This window comes from Staurois parvus, unplaced genomic scaffold, assembly GCF_062004578.1.
Source record: "Staurois parvus isolate SC_StPar_1 unplaced genomic scaffold, SC_StPar_1.0 ptg000714l, whole genome shotgun sequence".
In the NCBI taxonomy this organism is placed as follows: domain Eukaryota; kingdom Metazoa; phylum Chordata; class Amphibia; order Anura; family Ranidae; genus Staurois; species Staurois parvus.
In genome coordinates, this window is record NW_028318510.1 from 2,917,993 (window position 1) to 2,936,984 (window position 18,992).

General features: G+C 39.7%; 1 protein-coding gene across 1 annotated transcript in view; it reads right to left on the minus strand.

Annotated features, from left to right (window-relative positions):
• Positions 1 to 18,992, minus strand: part of ADAMTS6 (ADAM metallopeptidase with thrombospondin type 1 motif 6) — a 433,529-nt gene that overhangs the window by 220,326 nt on the left and 194,211 nt on the right. The window contains exons 8-9 of the mRNA XM_089653457.1: positions 10,918 to 10,961; positions 2,093 to 2,198 (exon numbers count right to left, since the gene is read on the minus strand). Of these exons, the coding sequence (XP_089509583.1) occupies positions 2,093 to 2,198; positions 10,918 to 10,961 (150 nt within the window). The remainder of the gene's footprint in view (positions 1 to 2,092; positions 2,199 to 10,917; positions 10,962 to 18,992) is intronic.

Consider the following 18,992-nt stretch of genomic DNA (forward strand, 5'->3'; position numbering starts at 1 on the left):
ACCAGTCCAGCACTAGATAGGCAGAGGAAATACTTTAGACATTTGTAATCCAGACACTACATTTAAAAAGCTAAAATAATAATTAGACGGTGCATGATTGATGCCATTAATGTAATCACCACAGTTAAAAGAATCCTCTGGATTACATGTGTGAAGTCTCGCTGATTAAAAATGGAAGTCGGAAAAGACATCCTTAAATTTGCACAGAAATGAAGAATTTGATGCAAGAGAATAACAAGTAAGTCACACTAGTCTGTCTGGTTCCTAGGTTCAACTGAAGGTTCATGTAATGCTTGAAGCAAGAATGTCTGACCCAGTGTTGCTCGATTTAAAACAACTGGCTAATATGTTGTACACGGTGCAGACATTGTGGTTTGCGATGACAAAGAAGCCTTGCAATGGGAAGAACTCTAAGTTGGTCCTAGTGTTCTATGTGTACCACAGTCTTCTGTCCTCCAAATAAAACATGGGACAACTGAAGCATCCTTTAACTGATTTTCCTTTATCATTTCCCATCACCCAAAACTAAAAACATTTTTGGGTGGAGGTCCTCTGTAATGTAACTCTACAATTTCCTTACAATTCTTTATTTCTACCATCTTATCTAAACACAAGTCAAGACAAAAACAAAATCACATGTACTAAGCAAACCTTGTAATAAATATGACCTTAGTTTTCTTACACACCTACGCCCTCTCTCTTTTTTTCTGATTGCACTTAAAGGGTCAGTCCACTCAAAAGTAGTATTTCAGATTTGATATATGCTAGAAGGGTAAACCATCTGACAGTTTCTTATATTTCTGATTTATTCAACCACTGAGATATCTGTGCTTAAGTTCTTAAGTATGCATATCTACTGTAGTCATTATGAAAGGTCCAAGTTTCTTATTCATTTCATATCATGGCTAATGCTACAGGAGTCAGGGTAGTCCCTGCTCATTTGTATTACACTCCCCTTCTATATGTAGAAGACCATAAACTGGTACAGCAGATGGTCTTATGACTCAGATAATCCTGCTAGACAACACATCTATGTACAGAACTTCCATGGCAGCACCTATACACAGGCCCAAGCTTGGTGACAGGACAAATAGAAAGAAGCAACACACTAATAGAGTGATCTCTCCTCTCTCTCTCTCCATTTTGTCCCATACATGTGCATGCAGCAGAGCCTAATTGGCTCTTAGTTCTGCCCCCCATACTCTGCTGCTGTGAAGAGGATTAAGGTAGGGTGATAAAACCTTAAAGCATATTTCCATTTGTGCAGTCAAATTTGAGAAAACCCCACTATAAGTTTGTTATGCGTTTGCCTTCACACAGCATGCCTACATTTTTAAAAAATATGTATTACCTTTTAGATGTTTCTCAGGAGGAGTTGTCTTGACCGACTGCAAGGTTTCTTGAACATCGTTAGAGTGAACCTGTCCCAGGTCTGTCCTCATTAACATACAGTTCAAGAAGCCCAGCCTCTACACCTTTAACCCTTTGTTAGGACAGACAGTATTCAAATCTAGTTACAATTGATAATGAAAATCTGAGTGCCCAGTACAGACAGCATTAATTATAGCAAACACAGTTGCCCAGCCCACTCATAAACATGCCCAGCCCACTCATAAACAAAGAGAACTACATGGAATTTCTCCATGCTGGAGGGTCCAAAATAGAGCATCTAAGAAAGAAAACTGCAATTTTTTATTTTTTTATGCTATAAGTTGTACTATGTAGATGGGGACATGTGACAATTATAAAGTAGGTGTCATCCTAAATTGGCTGCAAAAGTGGAAATACATTGTCAAAATATATATTTTTTATTTTTTTAATAACTAACAAACTATGTTAATTAGTGTTTTTAGATCTGGCTGGAGTCCAGTTTTAATGAAATTTCCTTTTTATGAAGAAGGGAAAAAATTACAATTATCTAAAAATGCCAGAAAAGACTGTAGTAGCTGCTAGACAGATACTGAAGAAAACCAAGCTAATGACGCTGACAGTGAAATGCACAGCAATGAATAAGCTGGAAATGGAAGTAATTCTCTGGAACAATGTAAAACAGATTGCATAATACCATATTTTGATTTTTTTTCCAACTCACTTGTGACCAATCTCATGTGCAATGGTAAATGCAGAACCCAAGCCAATGTCTTCATTAATGCTGCAACTCCGCTCCGGCTCACACATTCCAGCCACCGAGGCCAAGCCTAAATAAACAGAAGGAGACACAAAGGGTCAGGCCAAGGTGTTTCAGCCTTATAAATGCCTGGATTCTTTTTAATAACCTCCACATATAGAAGGAGCAGTTGGCAAAAGGTTAACTTTCGAGCCATTTACAAAATCACTGGGGGGAATTTCACTTTGCAGGCTAGACATTAATATTTTTTGAACTGCAGTCAGTGCTGGAAAATGTCTAGACTAGGGGTTAGATTTATAAATTTTACTTCTGGTAACTTGGGACCACCTAGTAACTTGAGCCAGAAGAGGGAATTCAACAAAGTATTTCTAGTTTAACATTCTTGAGGCAGCAAAAATCAGAAAAAAAAGGAAAAAAGGGAAGTATCCACATTATTTTCTGAGCAGATCTGTTTGAGTTTAGTGTGTTCAGAATTTTTTTTCTTTTCTTACGTGTAGGAAACTACAGAAGAAGAAAAACAAAATACTGGACCCCTGGATAATAAGATCTATGGAGTGCACAGGATGTATACATCTTATTTAATTTTAGCACACACATCTTTTTTTGGGGAAATTTCCATTTATTGCTAATTTTAGTACAAGCATTTTTAAATGAGAAGTACAGTCACTAGCCATAACTAAACCTTTAACAATTATTTCTATCTAGTGATTTGGAGTAAATCCTGATATCTCAGGATTCGTTAAAGTAGATCTAAACCCTAAAGCTCTGTGTTCATATACAACTGCTTTTTTTCGTCATAAAATACCATTTTCACCTTTTTTTCATCCTTTTTTGCATCTCAGTGCCACTAATCTCCTGCAGCCTCTTTCAGAAACTTCATGTCTCACTGCACTTGCACTAGCGTTGGCTGCACATTACTCTTGACTAGTTTCCTGATAATGACAAGGGTGGACCATGCTTGTGCAGTGTGTGTAAGCAAGGTAGCTTGGGGTGCATGTGACTACCCAGGTCTACTTTAATGCACCTCTACTAGTTAAAACCAATAATGTAAAAATAGGAAAGCTATTTCAAAATATTGCATTCTGATAAATTCTGAACAACTCCTTTGTTTATTTTGCAAGGGTCTACTGTCAATTATCCATGTAAACATGCAGACCAAGCTGGTCAGCAAAAGTGATAAGGGTTGGCACAGAAAAGTACACCATCATTTAAAAACAACTTCAGCTACAACCATTGAATTTGTTTTGGAAAGAGCTGGTAAGGATTAAAGCTTCTGTTAGGATTTTATTGCCATCTGTGTCCCTCCTGGGAGATTTCCTCATAGCCCCCTTTCACAGGCAGAATCCATTGAGATCAGCAGGGGTTCTGTCTACTGTTCCCCTGCTGATCAGAGCAGAGCGGGCAGATGACAGGTCTGTATCTGCTCAGTTTATGCAGAGCAAACACAGACAGAGCCTGCTCTGTTCTATGGGCAGCTGGGTGTCTCCGCTGTCTGTTTACACCCAAGTGCCCTCCAATATGCCTAGACATAGGGGGATGGATCTCCTTCTATTTTTTTTTTTTTTAGCCGACCAGATTGGATTGGAGGTAGGGGTGAATTGAGAGTCCATAAAACAATGATGAGTCTGAAAAACTGACAGGCAGACCTGATTGGACCCGTCATGTGAAAGGAACCTTATTCCCTGTAAGTACAGGAAGAAGGGGAAATATTTCAAAAAGGAATAGAGGCACAAATAAATATATCTTTTTAGAGTACAGCAAGAGAGAGTTAGAATGTCCAAAGCGCATTTAATTGTTTTCTGTACATTCCTGTCCTATTGACAACGATCTTTCAGACAAAACCGGAAGTGAGGGGGGAAAAAAATCTGACAGAAACTGAAACTCTTCCCCATTATATCCATAAAAATGTTGGCAGTAGGCTTTAAGTTGATATGGACATCATATCTGTTAATTATTCCTCTAAATGTAATATTAAAGATGCTGGAAAATAATTCTCTATTGCATTTAAATGGATTTTATGGCACTGGAAGCAAACGCTGCTAATAACTAAGGGCCATTTTGTTTCACCTTACATGGGAGAGGCTAACACTGAAGCCAGTCCATTATCCACCACCTATGACATGTGACAGTATCTGCCTAAACATGAAGTGCTATAAGCTTTCAGGTCCAAGAAGTGAAGGTTAGGAGACATGAACAACTTCAGTATTAACCCTGTGCAGGATTTCAGGAGTTACAGTTTACAATGTGGGATCCAAATATGCTGGACCCTGCTCCCTTCAGTTTAGGAATAAGAAATTCTAACTGAATATGGTTGATTGTGTCACCTCAGCAAGAATTAGAAAAGTATTATGTATTTGTTATTAATTACCTTCTTAGTTCTCTCTCCAAAGCTATGGTGACAGAGGCCATCTTTCTTTTAAAACTACTAGAATACCTCTGGAATCTGTCTTTTCCCTTTTATTTGCATAGACTGACACTGGCATTAGAGAGGGGCCTGCCAGCAAAGAAGAGGGAAGAGACAGATAAAAAGCTAAATTACTAAATGTAGTTTTTTGTTTTTCCTCAAAACAGTGGCAGGTCCATAATATGATACACAATGGTAGTGTTTTATAAGTTATATAATTTGTCAGTCTATCGCATCCTTTCCCAGTGATGGTTCTGTGGGATCTCAGGGCTCCTCTAGTGGAGAAGGCCTTTCCCTTAAGGCCTATTGCATGAGGGCGTATGAGCACCGCGCAACATACATTCTGGCACCCAAGTGCTGCGTACAGAAACCAATTACATGTATGGCTGTGCATGGCTTTACTTGGGTAACGCAAGTGCCTGCATAAACGTACATTCTGGCACCCTGGTGCTGCGTACAGCAACCAATTACATATATGGCTCTGCATGGCCTTACTTGGGTATACGCAAGTGTTTGCATAAACAGTATAGTGTACAGGCACATGCAAAATACAGTACATTTTCTATTTTATGCAAAAATGTTTAATGTTTCAACAAGCACAGCCATTTATGTCATTGGGCAGCTATACGCAGAACCTGGGCTTCCTGGCTGGGGAAAATATGCTAGAGTTTACATTGCTTGGTCTCAGAAACTGGTGTGCAAGAGGTCCAAGTAACCACTGACACCAATAATCTTTTTCAGCTATCAGTAAGAGGGGCAGTCTTCTTAATGACCACCACTGTAAGAAGCATTTTTTTTCCAGTGACCATAAATGAAAGGAGCATTTCAGTGACCAACAACAGCAAATTTTACGAGATCCAATGTTCTGCTGCAGACATCAATCCCCAAATGACCACCGATGATGGGAACTGGTAGTAGTCCTCAGTCACTCATAAATCCTCCACACAAACTCCAGAAAGAGAAGAGGGGAACTGCTCACCATTTACCCTATGAGCAAGCTCCCAATGGAGTGAGACACGTTAGCAAGTACCAGATGATATGGTCTGGGTGTTGGAGAGGTCAATAAACTGTATTTGAGGCTTTTAAATGGTGAGCAGTGCCCTTCTTCACTTCTTGGGATTTGTGTAGAGGAGCAAATTATTATGTTGTATACGGCAGCCCCGGGTAACAATTACACCAAAAATGCCACATTCCTAATTCTTTATTTATGCTTGAATCCCAATTTACTGTTCATATTCTGTGTAATTACTAGCAGGCATTCCTTGAGAAATGAAATTATTTGAAGGGTTGCGGAAGGCCGGCGTAGAATTTGAAGTGTAGTCTACTGTCTGAAATTGGGTGCAATGAATTTGTGGGCTAAAAACACAACATGTTTAAAATGACTTTATTGAAATTAGAGGGGATAGTGACAGCACAGGGTGGTAAACACAATCCAATAAACGCAAACCATGTCACTCATGAGAGAATCTCTTGAGACAATTGAGTCAAGTGGAGTTCAACTTAGAAGTAAACTACAACGTTAGTAATGCTTCAAAGAGAGTGTGGATGATGGCTGACCAAAAGTATGGCTGACCAACAGCTCCAAATCTTCAAAATGGGCACTGTACCAGGAAACACATTAGTAAAGAAGATCTCCAGCCTACACAGTCAAAGCCTTCTACATTTTTAATAGCAAATCTTAAAATATATTCTAGTAATTTTTTTTAAGCTGATAGAGGCATGGGGATCAGTATTTTGTTTACCAAATGTCTTCCCAAATAGTGCTTTTCTCCTGGAACTGTTTTTGGGTTGTAATATGTAGCTGCAGCTGATGACAGACACCATTCACATCTCTCATAGATCTGGGTACCTTTTCCAACAACTTAGCTAATTTTTTTCTGTTGAAGTTAAAAAAGCAACTTTGTCACCCTCCAAGTCCCAGCCTACTGACTGGGGAAATAAAGGAGTATCATCACAGAGGTGAGAAAATCACTCTGCTCTCTCCTCCCAGTGTGAGATTGATAGCACATGAGATGCAGTAATATAATAAAATAAATAAATCTTGATTTGATCAAATATATAGATTGTAAGGATTTTGGGCTGAGTTGATTGCACAGTGCTACTGCCTATCATTCTTATAAAACCCACAGGTGAATTCAAGTCGGGTCCTATTTCCTGCAGCCACTTCCTACTTCTTGACTGTTGACTGGGAGATCTTCCTCTTGGTCATGTTTAGTCCAAATCAGGACGGTGTCGAGGGTCCACAATAAAAATGGCCGCCTGAGGCAGCAGTAGCACTGTCTGTGAAAGTGTGAGCCCTTGTAAACACACACTGACAGTCAGCTCAGTGATGCTAAGCTTGTTAAAAATGCATGCTCGGCATCACTTAGTAAAACCCTTTGCGTGGCCAGCAGCACCATGTTAAGTGACGTTGGAGTTCACACTTTTAACAGACTCAGTGAGGAGCCTCAGTCGCAGTAACACAAACAAAGCTACTAGTAAGCCTTTCATCTGACTTTCCTTTCAACTTTGGACAGAGTTCTTTAGCTGAAAAGCTTCTAACAAGAGTATTCCTATAGACCTTCCATGACACCAACACAAATAAAATAAGAAATATACAGCTTTGGTGGTCCAAAGCTCAAAAACAACTGAACTAATCTGATTTACACACTAATTTTTAATCAAGGAAAAAATGGGATGGCTGTATTTTACAGCAGAAGCAAATGTCAGGGTCATATTTTCATATTTAGTGTGTCTTGCTTCTTGGAAAAATACACACTTGGAAAAGAACACTCCCAAGGGGCAAGTGAACTCCTCCATCACGGAATACCTGAATGGCTCTAGTAAGCCAATGCTATGATTGTTCAGTACTTGGAATAAGAAATTAGAGCATGATCTGATTGGCATGTACTATGCTTCCTGTGAAAGGAAGCATAGTGATTAGTTTTATAGGCTGGCATATGAAGAAAACGAAAGCTCTAGAAAATCAACAATTTGTAATGTATGCTCTACTGAATTTACACTACCCTGAGTAAAGTTTCACCTGTGAATAGGTGAAGAGTGTGCCTGATGTAAATGAGTCCTTTGTCTCAGTGTGCCCTGACAATGGACATTAAAGTATTCACATATTCATACAATACAATACAAGCAGTAAGGTCTCATTTACACCAGATGTGTTGGGGCTGTACTGGAAATAGCTGCCAATGTAGCACCAATGCATATAGAAAGCAAAATGGTGTCAGTTCACATGCATGTAGTACTTTTTTTCAGTGCAGTGGGCTGTGATGTAAACCACCTCATTGCAATGACACTGCAGTGAATACAGTGTATAAAAATGTCACTTCTAACATTTAAATAAAGTTGTGGCAAAAAGGCAGCCAGTGTGATTCGCCCGATCTCCCTGTGTCTCCAAGCACAGACCAGTGGCTGTGCTGATGTGTAAAATTTTAGCTGCTTGTGCTGTGATGTAATTCATTCTCAAAGATCCTCAAGGACAACAACACAATTTCCAAGGTGTTTTTAGTTGGTTCCTAACAGTATAGAAGCATCTGTTATGTATTCACATTAGAGGGCTGGCAAGTTGTCATGGCTTTGTATCATGCTGCACATGCATTGTCTGTGTGTGCCCTTAAATAATTGTCTCTTCATACCTCTGTAGCTAGTGCATGTTCTATATAGTTAGCCCCTCCCTTCTTTTTCATGATCAGTCTCCATGTTCATTCTCCACATGTACTGTGTCCTGCTGGAGCTATACACACCATGATTTTTTTACCTATCTGATGTTCAGCTGTATGATCTGGAGTAAAAACGTTCAATGATCTGCTGGATGTTATTTGGGTTGAGTCACTGTCTGCTAATTCTACTGGGGCTGTGAGTAAAACATCTCATTCACTACACTAGTTAGAGAACCCACTTCCAGTGCTTAGATTGGAGAGGTAGAACACTTTGTTTCCATAGAAAACATCTAATATTTCAGTGCCTGTGTCATAAAATCTGAAAATGTATTGCTTCCCAATGCCTACAGCTACAGAGATGAATGATGACTTGTTTTAAAGTGATTTCGCTCCATGCAGAGTAGCCTTTTTATAAGCTCAAAAAAATGCTAGAAAAAAAGCTTGATGAAAAGTGCTGATAAGAGCATTTTTGTGCCAGCTTGTAGTAGCATTTAAAAACTTTTAGAAGTAGAGTTTTATTCATGTTTTTACAGAAAAATGCTCCCAAAAACTCTACCAAATTTTTTTTTCTGCTCCTAAACACTGAAGCTTAAAAAACGCTTCTAGCATAAAATAGTGTGCATGGCCACATAGGACAACATTAGGATAACATGTATGGAGCCTTAAAAATAAACTTCTCCTAGAATGAAAAACATACATTCTGTATGTTAGGGTATGAACATTCTTTTTTATTTTTTGCTCTCAGGCTGCAGCAACTTTGAAGCCAGGTCGGGCCTGCCTCTGCTTGATAAAAATTACTGCAACTTTATACCAAGAATGTTTTACTTGTTTGGATCCAAACTGAACCTCAAGCCTGTTTACTACTCCATATAGATCTAATAATGTGGGTCAGACCTAATCACAAATGTGCCATATTCAGTCCATCCCTATCCCACTGTTTGGTATTGTGAGACAGACTGAATTCCCAATATTGCTTTCAATCTTCTCAATCTCTGTCAATATATCTTCCTCTGCCAACTTTTCTCATCTTCTAATGAGAAATTACCCTATATGATTAAATGGGAATTAGATCTACAGTAGGTGAAACAATACACCATACTGACTGGCATTTGATAACAAGAAGAACATCCTTAATATCTATTAAAACCACATTTTTTGAAGCCATCTATAAAAAAAAATTAAAACAGTAAAACTTAACTGATAACAATCTTTCCATCAAGCTATTCTCTTTTAATATGTACAGTATATCTAAAAAAATAACTGAAAAGACAATACATTTCCTAAGAATGATTTTTGCATGATAAATTGCAGCTGGCACAGTAACCTTTTCACTCCTCTAGGACACACGTTCACAGGTTCATATGTGTGCGGCGCAGTTTTTGTGTGTCTCATTTTTATGTGTGTTTTAATGTGCATTTTACAAACATTTGCAGCCATGCTACCATTTAACTCTATGAGAACAAGTATTTTGATGAAAGCGCATCAAAGTCCTGCATGTTGCATCTTTGATGCGCTTTCTTTAAACTGTGCATTCTCATAGAGTTCAATGGTAGCATGGCTAAAATTTGCGAAAAAGGGCAATTGGTAAGTTTTTGAAAGTCAGGAAATTGAAAGCTTTACTAATGTTGAAAGAAAATGCATTCTTCTATTAAGTTGGGGCCCATTGATAAAGCGAATCAGCCATAGCTTTATGACCACCCACTTAACATTTAGTAGGTCCTTCTTTTGCTGCCAAAACAGTCCTGACCCTTCGAGGAGTCCTGTAAGATGCGAGATGAGGCCTCCATGAATCAGACTTGTTTTTCCAGTGCATCCCACAGATGCTCAATTACATTGGAGACTCTGGATACCAAGTCAACACCTCAAACTCATTGTTTTGTTCCTCACACCATTCTTGAACCATTTTTGCAGTGTGGCAGGGCACATTATCCTGCTGAAAGAGGATACAATTTCCATGAAATGGTGTACTTGGTCAGCAACAAGGTTTAGGAAGGTGGTACATGTCACATGAATGACAGAACCCAAGGTTTCCAGGCAGAACATTGGCAAAAGCATCATACTGTCTCTGCCAGCTTGCCTTCTTCCTATACTGCTTCCTGGTGCCATCAACTTCCCCAGGCAAGCAACGCACATACACCCGGCCGTCCACATGATGTAAAGGAAAACATGATTCATCAGATCAGGCTGCCTTCTTCCATTGCTCCATGATCCAGTTCTGATACTCATGTGCCCATTATAGTTGCTTTTGGCATTGGACACAGATCAACATGGGCACGCTGACTGGTCTGAGGCTACACAGCCCAATATACAACAAATGGCAATGCTCATTTTTTCTGCTTTCAACACATCAACATCAGGGACAACATGTTTACTTGCTTCCTAGTATATCCCACTTACTTTCAGATGCCATTGTAAATAGATCAGTGTTATTCACTTAACTTGTCAATGGTCATGAAGTTATGGTTGATCAGTGTATTTTACAGTTGCAACACAACATAGTAGTTAGTTTTATCCATACTAAAGAATGAGCAAATTTCCAGCATTTTAAGGAAATCTACTTTTTAATTAAATAGTACAGTCAGTCAATAGGGCCCCTCAAAGGTTCCTGGTAGTTTTACATGTATAAATATAGGAACATACTGAATCATGTGCATGACTAAAGATTCATCAAGATAATTTGGCCAACCCAAGCATTTGTTGTTGCGGTGTTTTGAAGTACCCAAGACACTTACCTAGAGTACCACAAGGCTTGTTTTTGTACGTACAGATGTCATACCTGTTAAAACATAAAGTGATAAGGCAATTACTAAACAGCAACTGAAATATAAAAACTTAACTATACAGCTACAACAGGAACAGGATGGACACACATCTAGCAAGTGAACCAAACATCTGGCTCCATTAACACCTGCTGTTTATGGCCTACACACGATACGGATTCTCACAAGAGGGAGCTGTTCTCTAATGAAGCAGCTACATTCCATAATAAGAAGGGAACTTTAATCGTCTATAGTCAACGCTTGTGGGAATCCACATATCATATGTGGCACATAAATGGGAATTTATTCCTTATATGGTAGATGATATTGGTACTGTAGAGTGTTTGTTACGTTTTTTTGTCTTAGGTTTACTTATGTGTTCACATGAATCGCTTTACACAATTTTAACTACAATCAAAACTTATGGCGCATTTAAAAAAAATAGACATTATTGGTACATATTCACAATAATACAAGATGACAGTATAGCAGCACAGAACAAAACTAAAGTGTATACAATTATGTTATCTCATGTGCTCTCTTTTGGCCTGTTAGATATACAATTGAAAGAGTTTTCTTATATCTGATAAGAGCAAAACAAAGTTGATCTTGTCAGGAATTCAGAGCTGTCCCTTGCCCTAAACACACTTCTTGAGATATCTCAAGGAGTCTATTTAGCTTAGCTTTCCCAGTTCTTTTTTGGACTACAGATCAATCAGTCCTTATGGTGTGAAGATGAGAACAGTAGGAGGAAACAAAAAAATTTGCAAAAGACAACTGGCCAGGGCTTACATCAATCAGCCCACAAAAATGCTGTGTGTTGTCAGCCCACAAAAAGCAATTTGGAGCTGAGTGCATTTCTGGCAGATCAATAGACAATATTCTGTACTTGCAAGATCTCTAATGAGATAAAATAAGGGGGGATGTGGATGTATTGCCTAGATGTATTGCACTTTTCTGTATTTTAATTTTTCCCTGATATACACTTTAATTTTACTGTATTGGATACATCCATAGTATTTAAAAAATTCAGAAAATAAAACTTGGTGGCATAGTGGCTTAGTGAATAGCATTTCTGTCTCGTAGAACTCAGGTCCCTAGTCAGTACACTCAGAGGCGTCCCTAGGCTTGGTGTCACCCAGTGCGGTAACACTTGGTGACACCCCCTCCGACGATCCCTGCAGAATGGATTGGATTTGCAAATTGAGCATAATGGATCGGACTCCAATCCATCCTGCGGGGATCGTCAGCTTTCTTTACAACTTATCTTTTCTTGGAGCGGGTCCGGTGTCACCTCGTATACCGGTAGGTTGCATGCCGACGATCCCCGCAGGATCGTCGGCATGCAACCTATTCGGGGTGACACTGGACCCACTCCAAGAAAAGGTAAGTTTTAAAAAAAGCAGACGATCCCCGCAGGATGGATCCAATCCATCCTGCGGGGATCGTCAGCTTGCTTTACAACGTACCTTTTTGTGGAGCGGGTCCGGTGTCACCCCGTGTGGTCGGTGTCACCCAGTGCAGACCGCACCCCTTGCACCTGCCTCGGGACGCCACTGAGGACACTATCTGCATGGAGTTTCATGTTTTCTCTGTGCTTGCGTATTGTCACACTTCCGTATTTCAAAGACATGCTGGTAAATTAGCTGGACAGGGACTGATCTAAATGTACAGTATGTAATATGCTGCATAAATTGTTGGCATTATATAAATACCTGTAATAAATAAATAAAAATAAAACATGGTGTATATAAGCTCTTCATTATTTTCCATCCAAAACTGGCACCTGTACTGTATGACATTATTAAAACCGGCCATAGAGGTTCAAACCATCCATGGGCTGGCTGACTGTACTCAAACCGACTGTTCGACTTGGATACAACAAGTAAGTTGGATTTTTACATGTGATTATTGCTGCTGGTGTTCTCGGGGCAGGGATGGCTCCCCGCGCACAATAGCTCCGTGGGTGTCAGCGCTGATGGGGAAGTCATTAATTTTTCTTTCTTGCAACCCGTGGTTTCAGGGAAGAAAAACGCAACATTTATGGCGTGCCTTAGAGGTTGGCAGAAAGGTTTGGTGTATTATAACTTTTTTCATAGAGGATTAGACCAAAAAGAGGGATAATAGAAGAGGGAAAAGGGGCAGAAAGACTTGTTTCTAAAAATGAAAAAAGTCCTTCCAAATGTGGAACATTTGGGATTTGAGGATAGATACATCCACACAAACATAATATTATATATGTAAATCCACACAGATATGTATATACGCAATAACCTCTATGAATGAAAATCTACATCCGCTTAAACTATGAAACTATAATATATCCCTCCCTCTGTGCCTTTCTAATACTGTCTTGTGTGAACAAAACTCAAAAATTAGACAACCAGACTAATGCAATTTCAAGTCAAGTCCACTTACTGCCAAAGTAAACCAAGTCAGCGTAAATCTATGTGTTGAGTACGTCAATGTGTATATGTGAGTACAGGTGAGCGAGACTGGGTGTAGGTTTCACTATACCTAGCCAGCTTCACTGAAAACTCGCAATTCAGTATAATTAACCTTAAGCTATAAAACAGACTGGAGAGAGCTAAACAATTGGAGCATGGCAGCGACTCCTGTAATTCCAGAAAAAATGAAGTTTGAGGGCACGGACCTCATTGCTCAAGAATTAGTAGAAAGCTTTTCCAAACTGCCCTGTACATTGGTACGCTATAAAACACTTGGATGGAATTTGCATTATTTTGTTAGTGTGTAGCATATTTGGTCACAGTTGTGTACTGCAGTTCCAATGGTCAAACCACAAATCAGTTTAATTATGTGCCAGCAACTAGAGTGTCGGCGTTTTCAGCAAGCCGGTGTAAACCGCAGGCTACAAAATGCTTACAGAGTGTGGACAAAAGCCAAATGGACACAGGCCAGCATAAAAAAAGCTAGGCAAGATCTTTATAATGACCTGCCGCTTAAAAAAAAAAAAAAGCTTTTCTTCTGGTTTTAACCATTTTATACTCAGCTACCCATTGACCACAACAATAAACTTTTTGAGAGCTCTTTTGTTTCTGACAGGCATGCCACATACTGAAGCTAGATTACAGTCACTAAGGAACATATTCACAAACTCTAGACAGAAAGGAAAATATTCACAGCTGAGCTGACAAAATGTCAGAAAAAGACCACTTGGTATTTCTTTGTGCAAAGCACCTGCACTGAAGTTTAAAACCCAATCCCCTGCACCTGCTTTATTCCCAGCTTTTGCGTCTGGTTGTATTTGGGTGTGTTCAGTAGGAATCACCTAATACAGTCTGCAAATTTTAGTCTGTCCAAAAAAACAGATAGTAAGCTTGGGTTTACACTAATGTGGTGCGGGAAACGCTGCGAATCCAGTTCATTTCCCGCACAGCGTTGCAGTGGCATGGTGTTCATGGGATCTGGTGCGGGTGTCAATGGGCCACTGTGGGCAGCACAGTGGCTCAATGGTTAGCACTTGGCAGTACTAGGGTCATTGGTTCAAATCCCAGCCACAGCACCTCCTGCCTGGAGTTTGCATGTTCTCCCTGTGCCTGCATGGGTTTCCTCCAAGTACTCTGGTTTCCTCCCACACTCCAAAGACATGCTGGGAGGTTAATTGGATTCTGTCTAAATTGGCCCTAGTATATGTATTAATGTGATTTAGGGACCATAGACTGTACGCCCCTTGAGGGTTAGGGGCTGATGTGAATGTACAATATACAGTCAGGTCCATAAATATTGGGACATCAACACAATTCTAACATTTTTGGCTCTATACACCACCACAATGGATTTGAAATGAAACGAACAAGATGTGCTTTAACTGCAGACTCCCAGCTTTAATTTGAGGGTATTTACATCCAAATCAGGTGAACGGTGTAGGAATTACAACAGTTTGCATATGTGCCTCCCACTTATTAAGGGGCCAAAAGTAATGGGACAATTGGCTTCTCAGCTCTTCCATGGCCAGGTGTGTGTTATTCCCTCATTATCCCAATTACAATGAGCAGATAAAAGGTCCAGAGTTCATTTCAAGTGTGCTATTTGCATTTGGAATCTGTTGCTGTCAACTCTCAAGATGAGATCCAAAGAGCTGTCACTATCAGTGAAGCAAGCCATCATTAGGCTGAAAAAACAAAACAAACCCATCAGAGAGATAGCAAAAACATTAGGCATGGCCAAAACAACGGAACATTCTTAAAAAGAAGGAACGCACGGGTGAGCTCAGCAACACCAAAAGACCCGGAAGACCACGGAAAACAACTGTGGTGGATGACCAAAGAATTCTTTCCCTGGTGAAGAAAATACCCTTCACAACAGTTGGCCAGATCAAGAACACTCACCAGGAGGTAGGTGTATGTGTGTCAAAGTCAACAATCAAGAGAAGACTTCACCAGAGTGAATACAGAGGGTTCACCACAAGATGGAAACCATTGGTGAGCCTCAAAAACAGGAAGGCCAGATTAGAGTTTGCCAAACGACATCTAAAAAAGCCTTCACAGTTCTGGAACAACATCCTATGGACAGATGAGACCAAGATCAACTTGTACCAGAGTGATGGGAAGAGAAGAGTATGGAGAAGGAAAGAAACTGCTCATGATCCTAAGCATACCACCTCATTAGTGAAGCATGGTGGTGGTAGTGTCATGGCGTGGGCATGTATGGCTGCCAATGGAACTGGTTCTCTTGTATTTATTGATGATGTGACTGCTGACAAAAGCAGCAGGATGAATTCTGAAGTGTTTCGGGCAATATTATCTGCTCATATTCAGCCAAATGCTTCAGAACTCATTGGACGCTGCTTCACAGTGCAGATGGACAATGACCCAAAGCATACTGCAAAAGCAACCAAAGAGTTTTTTAAGGGAAAGAATTGGAATGTTATGCAATGGCCAAGTCAATCACCTGACCTGAACCCGATTGAGCATGCATTTCACTTGCTGAAGACAAAACTGAAGGGAAAATGCCCCAAGAACAAGCAGGAACTGAAGACAGTTGCAGTAGAGGCCTGGCAGAGCATCACCAGGGATGAAACCCAGCGCCTGGTGATGTCTATGCATTCCAGACTTCAGGCTGTAATTGACTGCAAAGGATTTGCAACCAAGTATTAAAAAGTGAAAGTTTGATTTATGATTATTATTCTGTCCCATTACTTTTGGTTCCTTAATAAGTGGGAGGCACATATGCAAACTGTTGTAATTCCTACACCGTTCACCTGATTTGGATGTAAATACCCTCAAATTAAAGCTGACACTCTGCAGTTAAAACACATCTTGTTTGTTTCATTTCAAATCCATTGTGGTGGTGTATAGAGCCAAAAATGTTAGAATTGTGTAGATGTCCCAATATTTATGGACCTGACTGTATATATATATATATGTAAAGCGCAGCATTGACAGTGCTATATAAGTACCTGTGATAAATAAATAAAATGATGACCTAATGACACCCTGAAACAGATCACAAAATGCAATGTGATTGCCAGGAAATTGCACTGCATGGGTGAGATCACCCATATGATGCGATTCAGGTGCAGATTAAAAAAAAAATGGTCCGACACATTTTTGGTGCTGATGTGATTGGAGCCATAGAAAATGTATGGCTCAAATTGCACCACACAGACATTGCATGTAATTCGCACAGGAATGCAGTGCGATTCCTGTGCGAATTACATGCGGTGTCCCATACCGCATTAGTGTGGACCCAGTCTAAATGTCCTAGACAATACTTGGAGATTATACTGAGCCAAAATCAAATGTATTCAGAACATAAAAAGGGAGATTGAAGCATACCTAGACCCAAAAACAAAAATAATATATTGCAGCTTAACAGACTTTATATGTGGTGGTTGCATTAGTTTTCTTTTCTCAGATATTTGTCTTTATTTTCACCTAGGTCTAATGTAACCAATCTGTAGACTTTTGAAAGCTGTCAAATGCTCAACAATTCCCCACTACTACATGCAAGATTAAAAACTCCACTTCCTTTATATAATCCATAAATCAGGAAAAGCAAGCTGTAATAGCTCAAAGCTGACTTCCGGGGATGAAAAAACCTTTACCCTTGTGGTGGGTCCCCCTTCCTGCTGCAAGGGGTAACTGTTCGTTTTGCCTAGGGGGTGAAGAATAAGTTGATGTACTTACCTTGTCATTCACTCCCCCAATAGCTGGCAGGCGCCTTGGCTGACATTCCAGAATGTGGGCAGGCCCTCATCATCGTCCCATACAATGCATGACTGCTGGCCCTGCACTGTACAGGAAGATGTTAGAAAGCTGCGACCAGTCAGGCAGTGAAGAGGCTTCAGGTGACTAGTCACACACAAAGAGGAGGATACCTTTGGGAGCGAGGAATAAGGTAAGTATGTCACTTTATTCCCCATCCCCTAACAAGCTTTTTCCACCAGCGATCAGTAAAGTGGGGTACACACTATGAGATCGGAAGAAAGCTTCCATACAACGGCCAATCGTTTGATTTTTGTATAGTGTGTACACAACTTTCAACATCTAATTCAGACTTCACAAACAAAAATGTTTGTAGGGACAAACTCCAAAACTTTTCTCATGCGTGAACAGAGCTAATGATTTTCGTTTAATTTGCACTGTTTTTGTACACGAAAAATCAGATACGAGAGACTGCGTTTGATCAGAAACAATAAACAACAATCTACGCTACAGCATTTCTATATCAAAGAAAAAAAAGCTTTTGTCGTCGAAGAATTTTCATACAACTAGTACCATCCTCGGGTTCAATTTGCTGTGAAGTATCAAGGAAAACCAAGTCAATCGTTCGTCTGATTATCTTATAGTGTGTACCAGGCTTTAAAGTGTTAAAGTCATAGCTAATTATATAATATGGCAGAAAAAATATGTGTTGATAAATGTTCAATTAGCATTCCCGTCTTCCACCAATCAGTACCCAATAATAATTAGAGCACAAAATGCTGTATATACATGTGAGCAAAGTACAGACATTGCAAGGAATGGTATGCAAGTAGAATAATAGTACACTAAATCTACTTCAAATAACACATATAGTAACACACAAGCTAATGTTCCTGGTAATGATGGTTAAAGTGTTACTAAACCCAGGACCCTGCAGTCACTAAATCTGGTCTCCCACAGTACATGGAAAACAATTATTTTAGTAAATATAAACTGCTAAATACCTTTTCTCATCAGCAGTTATAGCAGTCTTGTGACTTCTGTCCAGCAGAGCACTGGTTAAAGCTTGTAGGAGGAGTTTTCATTCTCCTCTGACTGTCCTTTGAGACTGCAGGACCCCAGACCCTCTGTCTGGACAGTGCTGATTGCCCCTGTGCTTACTACATGCACTCTACCAAAGAAAAAAAAACTCTCCAGCAATAAACCAAACTGAGCTTGTGCAGAGTGTCTCCTATGTCTCTGTATTATCAGCAAATGGAATGGGGACAGTAGAAGAAGGGGAGGATCAGAGAAGACAGGATCAAACAGTCTTTTTACACAAGGCAGAGAATTAACCCCTCAGGTTCCACAGTGAGTATACCAAGTATGCTTTACTGCATATACAGACTGATTTTACTGTTGTGGATTTAGTAACACTTTAATGTCATTTCTAAACTAAAAGCAGAAAGGCCTAACCCATCAACCTTTGCTGACCCGTTGCATGCTTGGAGTGCAGAGTATTTCACAAGTTGGTACAAAGGCTTACCCATCACTCATTTAGCTATATAGAATTAGGGCATCAACTGACATGACTTTACTGCATTATATAAAGTTCCTAAAACTTGTTTTTCTGCAACACTATACTTCTATGTGGAACATCATTAAACATAATGTAGATTTGGTTGGTGGATGCTTACTTTACATTGTGAGCACACTTATACTGTATATACCTGAGTAATACCTGGGACCATAATGTTACCCTGGTGAGCTCCAGACTTCACCAATTAAGTTAAGTAAGGCTTTTTTACATATAAGTTCCAACTTGTATGAAAGCAATGTGTAAAGAAAGTTCTTGCAAAGAACTGGAAAGCACCATTCAGTTCCAATTTGGGGGGATAAACA